The 6000-nt window shown below is 41.8% G+C and overlaps 1 protein-coding gene across 2 annotated transcripts in view; it reads left to right on the top strand.

Annotated features, from left to right (window-relative positions):
- The first annotated feature begins 1452 nt into the window (after positions 1-1452).
- The window catches only part of HLTF (helicase like transcription factor), a 69186-nt gene continuing 64638 nt past the window's right edge, over positions 1453-6000 (top strand). The window contains exons 1-2 of one of the 2 annotated variants that reach the window (XM_036850311.1): positions 1453-1718; positions 2928-3135. In XM_036850311.1, coding sequence (XP_036706206.1) covers positions 1699-1718; positions 2928-3135 — 228 coding nt within the window. In that variant the 5' untranslated portion in view covers positions 1453-1698. The remainder of the gene's footprint in view (positions 1719-2927; positions 3136-6000) is intronic. The other variant, XM_036850310.1, reaches the window with a different exon arrangement.

Raw genomic sequence — 6000 nt, 5'->3', positions numbered from 1 at the left:
GATGAAGTAATAAGTTGCTGCAAATTCTATTTCTCATTCTACTGCAGGTTCATATTTACAGATCGAATAGTTAAGATAATGAACAAATGCCTCCTGAAAAACTGTTTCATTGACCATCTCTCTTACTCTGCTGATGGAAGTGTGAAATGGACCACTCTTTGAAGGGCAAGGGTCAATACTAATCACTTTCTCAAATACATTTCCTCTTTGATCCTGCACATCTCTTGACAGTTACACCTAGCCCTAAGCACAGGTCAGGGCCACCACCAGCTTCTCACCCCGGTGCTGTTGCTGCACCAGGTATTATACAAGGCTCCCAAGGCATAGAGGCCAGCCCTGCCAGCACCTTGGCTGCAACCGGCTTACTGGCCCACCCACTCAAAGCTGAATTCTCCTAAGTCTCCTCAGATTCTCAAAAGCCGTCCACGGAGCACTTGGGAGCGACCCCTACAGTTCCCCGAGGAAAACCAGCTTTTTCCCACCCTGCAGGGACAGCCACGTACCCTCAGGGGGGGCTGGGCCAATTCCAGCAGCCACCAACAAGGTTCTTGTGCTCTCATCACCTTTTATGGCTTTCCTCTAGTAGAAATGAAAAATTTTTTTTGTTATACATTTATTTATTTATTTTTGGCTGTATTGGGTCTTCGGTTCGTGCGAGGGCTTTCTCCAGTTGCGGCAAGCGGGGGCCCCTCTTCATCGCGGTGCGCGGGCCTTTCACTATCGCGGCCCCTCCCGTTGCGGGGCACAGGCTCCAGATGCGCAGGCTCAGTAGTTGTGGCACACGGGCTTAGTTGCTCCGCGGCATGTGGGATCTTCCCAGACCAGGGCTCGAACCCGCGTCCCCTGCATTAGCAGGCAGACTCTCAACCACTGCGCCACCAGGGAAGCCCTAGAAATGAAAATTTAACAAAAAAAAAAAAAAGGTGGGGGGTGGTGGGAGAGGGAGAGATGGAGAGATGGAGGGGGAACGCCATAAATCTAAATTGCAATTAATCTCTCTGTACCCGGTGTGGCTCATTGATTCGCTCGTGGGGCTTAAAATGCATATTTTGAGGGCAACTACCCGGATTCACCGCAGATAAACGAAGGAAAGGAGCTTACGCAGTGGAAGACACTACTACATGTCACATAAGATCAAGGGAAAATTAGAGGTAGGATGGTGGTAGGACCTGAAGAATGGGGCCGAGGCTTAGGGCCTGACGGAAACAGCGGAAAGGAGAGGCGTCGCCCTTTCTTTGAGACCGGGAATCAAACAGGAACGTGTACAACCTGAGCACTGCAGCCGGGCTCCTCGAACCGCGTGGCTTTCCCTCGCCCCTGCTTTGGGGGCGGTGAAGAACCCGGATGGAACCGCCCCTGCAGCCGGGACCCCCTCCTCCCGTCTTTGAATCGCTGAGCGGGGCGGAGTTGCTCACCCTTCTGTGCTCTGCTTGGTTGGTCTCCGTAGGCCCCTCCTCGGGATTGGGCGTTCCGGGTGCCAGTCACAAAGCGTCGCTGGCCTCTCACATTGCTGCGGGAAGGAGACGGCGTCGACGTCTGGCTCGGCTCGCGGCGTCTTACCTTGCTGAAGCTCGCTCTTGCTTCGGCCCTCGGAACCTGTCCCAGGCTTTTCGGCCCCGGTGCCTGGAAGGAGGCTTATCCAGGCGGCTCGAGAACGATCCCGGGCGCCTAAGTTCCTCTCGTCACCCACTCAGCGCCATGTCCTGGATGTTCAAGAGGTGAAGGGGGTGAAGGGGGTGAAGGGGGCGGAGGGGGTGGGGCGCCGGGGGTAACGGCGTGGCCGCGTCCCCAGATGAACCTGACCTTCCCCGCGTTTCCTTCGCCTTCCCCTTGCAAGCTGCGCAGCTGGTGTTCATCCCGCTGGCGGCTCCTATAGCCGCGGGAGAAATAAATGCAGAGTCGTGGCTGGCGAGGGGAGGCTCCTCAGGCAAGTCTCGTGCCAGGGCCTTGGGGAAATATCTGTCAAGGGCTGTAGGAGGGCTGGGGCTCTACGCTCCACTCCTTAGCCGGGGTCTCTTCTCGCCCTGTGCTTTATTCCACAAAATACCCGTGAGATACCCACTGTGCGCCGGGCATTGCGCTCGGCCGAAAGGGCCGTGTAAGACAGCCCCTGTCCCCAAGCACCTCACAATTGATGTGCATGCACAGACGTGCAAATACATATCTGCAGAGGAGTCAAAAGCAGGACGCGTGACGTGCAAGGAGAACGCAGGGGAAATAGCTTCTCTCCGTTCTTAGCAAAGTAGAAGCTTCCTGGAAGCCTCCCAGCCGACTTCCTCTTACTTTTCATTGTACAAATTGGTTTACATACCCGTTCCGGAAACAATTCTCCATCGGGGGGTTGAGGTTACCCTTAAACCAACGGTAGTTGGGGGCTTGAGGTCAGCTTCCCACGATGGCACCGTTTGGATACCTGAATAAAATAAGGGTTCTATTCGAAGGGAATTAAAGTAGTGGTTGCTGGATGTATTATTTGTAAAGCTATAAATGGCTTCGTGTAAAAAAGTTCAATATTTTCAAGTCTCTTCTAGCTCAAGATGTATTGTTGAAATTTTGGTGTATAATTAGTTACAGACATCACATATATTTCAGTTTAAGTAGGTGATGCAGACTAGGAAAGAGATTTGTGAACCCTTATTGGGGTTTTCACTTTGAATACCTGAGGGTAGAAGACACATTATTGAACAGGTAGGGTTTCTAGAAACCTCCGCCACTCCAGTGCTTGCTTTAACCAGAGGAACGCGATTAATCTTTATACAGCACCTCCCACATAAGATTTAATTTGTTGAAGTAAAATGTGAGAAAACAATTGGCCTTTAAATATAGTATGGTCTTTGAGAAATATTTGGTTAAATATTGTATTGTTTTTCTGTGTGTGTGGTTTTTTTGTTGTTGTTGTCTTTTGGTTTTTTTTGTTTTTTTAATAGAGATCCTGTTTGGAAGTACTTGCAGACTGTCCAGTACGGAGTCCATGGAAATTTTCCACGCCTCTCATATCCAACTTTCTTTCCTCGTTTTGAATTCCAAGATATTATTCCTCCAGATGATTTCCTAACGAGCGATGAAGAGCTAGATTCAGTTTTATTTGGAACTTTGAGAGGTCATGTAGTTGGACTACGCTATTACACAGGAGTAGTGAGTATAACATTAAATATTAAGTTAATGTGATGTGATATGTTATTAACCTAGAAAATAAGGATTAGAAGGTGATATGTGCAGTAAATATTTACTTTAAGTAATTGAAATATATCTGGGCAAGAGATGAATACCTAATTATTAATATTCTTTTACTTTTATATCATGGTTATAATATACAAAGCATTGTTTCCTGTATGGTCTCATTTGATCATTACAGTGTCTCTGAGGTAGATAGGACATCTGTTATCCCCTTGTAGAACTGAAGCTCAGGAAGGTTAAATGATTTGCTCAAAAAGCACAGATACTATGTGGTACATTTGCAAAATGATTTCCAAGTCAGTCCATTGCTTTCTCCTCTCCTGTCCCTTAGCACATTTCTACACTTTAATATTTTTAATTTAGGAAGATCAATTCATACTAGATAAGGGAATTGTCTATTTTTAGGTACTTTTTTTTCTTCCTGTGTTTTATCTTTTTGTATCTCTATTCTCTGCATTGTGTGTGTGTGTGAGAGAGAGAACAGAGACAAAGATAGAGAAAGCAGTTGTCTTTGTCATGGTTGTCTTGTATGCCTCTGTGTTATCTGGATGATATATCTCTAGTTTTATTTTTTTAATTATGAAAAATTTCAAACATGCATAAAAGTAGAATAATACAGTAAACTTGCATATACCTATGATCCAGATTCAGTAGTTAACAAGTTTTTTTGCACATTAGCTTCATCCCTTTTTCTCTTTTTCTTCGGTATTAAATATTGCAACTGTATCACTTTACAACATTTAAGTGTGTATCTCTAAAAAAATTCAGGCATTTTCTTACATCGTTGTACTTAACAAAATTAATAATAATTTGCTATTACATCCAATAACTAATACATAATCAGTTTTCTTAATTGTTTAAAAATGCCTTTTTATTGTTAATTTTTTTGAATCAGTATCAAAATAAGTTAATAATAGTACCTTTGGTTGTTATGTTAGTCACCTCCCTGCCCTTTGTTTCATGTCATTGATTTATTGCAGAAACTGCATATATTGTTCTATGGAAAGTTGGATTTACCAGTTCTTCCATTCCCCCATATTTTTCTTATGGCGAAGCTTCTCAAATCATTTTTTGGTTGTCTGAAGTATATTTTGCGGGAGATTCCTTGGGAAAGAATTGTCTAGTGTTTTATTCTCTCATATTTTCTTTGTAATATTAGAGCTTCTCAGATCATTTTATGGTTGTCTGAAATGTGTTGGAGTGTGTTGTCTAGGAGATTCCTTAGGAAGGAACAATATTTCCTGAGTTTTGTATGCTTGTACTTGTGGTACTTACATGCTTCAAGGACAGTTTGGTTGAATATAAAATCCTTGACCCATATTTTCTCTCCACAATATCTTGGTGTTGTATAAAATGTTGCTGGTTAAAATTCTGTTGCCAATATGATTTCTCTCCCATGTAGATCAATTGGAATTATTTTGCTTGGATAACTAAAGGATATTTTTCCTTATTTTGAAAGTCCAAAAGTTTCATTAGGCAATGTCTTAGTGTTGACTGTTCTGTAACTTCGTTTTCTTCTTTTTCAGAAAACTTTAATTATGGTTTTAAATGTTTGTTTTGTTTCTGAGCTTGTTTTTCTTCAAAGGACTCCATTCTACTCTCTCTGTATTACATCTCCTCTGCATATACGTATGCCATATGTAAATGCCTATTACTTCCTCTGAAATCCTTTTTATCATATTTTTTCACTTTTCTGTTTTTCATCATTTATTTCCCTTACCATGTTTTTTACAAGATCTGTTCACTTTTGTGTTCTTTCTACTTTATTCTTTAATTCTGAAATAGTTTTTCTTTTCTAATTTTTTCCTGAAATCTGTCAGTTCTCAGTTCATATATCCATCTGTTCTCTAGCTCTCATATTCATTTCGGAACTCTCCTATTTTGGATTTGTGAAATTTTTTCAAAACGTAACATTGTTTTTAAATTATTTTAAACCATTGTGAAATATTAGATCATGCTTGTTATTGATCTTAGAACTATCACTATTTGTTGATCTTAGAATAATTTCTGTGACACTGGTAAGCTAATACAAATGTGATGAGCTGATTAAAACTAATCATTAATTTTTTTATTTTACAAAATGTATATTATTTATTTTATAAGTAATACACATTTATTATTTTAAAATGGCTAAAAGAAAAAGTATCAACTCTACCTGAATCCAGAATCACAACTTACGTTGTTATGTCTTCCACGCTTTGCTCTAAGAAAATATACATGTGACTTTAAATCATATTATATATTAATAAAAATGAGGATCATATTATGCCTATTATAGTAATCACCTTTTTGAAAGTAAAATATTAGGAATATCTATTCATGTCATTACAGATCTTTATTGTACTTTTTTCTTGTTGGTGGATGTTTTGGAGTTCATAACTGATAGAAATATAGTAATAAAAATTGAGGTATTTATCTTTGCATACTTTTTATTATTTTCAACTGTTTTTTTTTTTTAAGAGAGAAGTAGCTTGGTTTTGCTCAAGCAGAGTTTTTATTTATTTATTTATTTATTTTTGGCTGTGCTGGGTCTTCGTTTCTGTGCGAGGGCTTTCTCTAGTTGTGGCAAGTGGGGGCCACTCTTCATCGCGGTGCGCGGGCCTCTCACTAGTGCGGCCTCTCTTGTTGCGGAGCACAGGCTCCAGACGCGCAGGCTCAGTAGTTGTGGCTCGTGGGACCAGTTGCTCCACGGCATGTGGGATCCTCCCAGACCAGGGCTCGAACCCGTGTCCCCTGCATTGGCAGGCAGATTCTCAACCACTGCGCCACCAGGGAAGCCCTATTTTCAACTTTTTTCCGCTTTATTGAGATGTGATTTATATA

The sequence above is a fragment of the Balaenoptera musculus genome, chromosome 4, assembly GCF_009873245.2.
Source record: "Balaenoptera musculus isolate JJ_BM4_2016_0621 chromosome 4, mBalMus1.pri.v3, whole genome shotgun sequence".
NCBI classification, from domain to species: domain Eukaryota; kingdom Metazoa; phylum Chordata; class Mammalia; order Artiodactyla; family Balaenopteridae; genus Balaenoptera; species Balaenoptera musculus.
The sequence above is the reverse complement of the archived record's forward strand: the minus strand, read 5'-3'. Positions and strand labels throughout refer to the sequence as shown.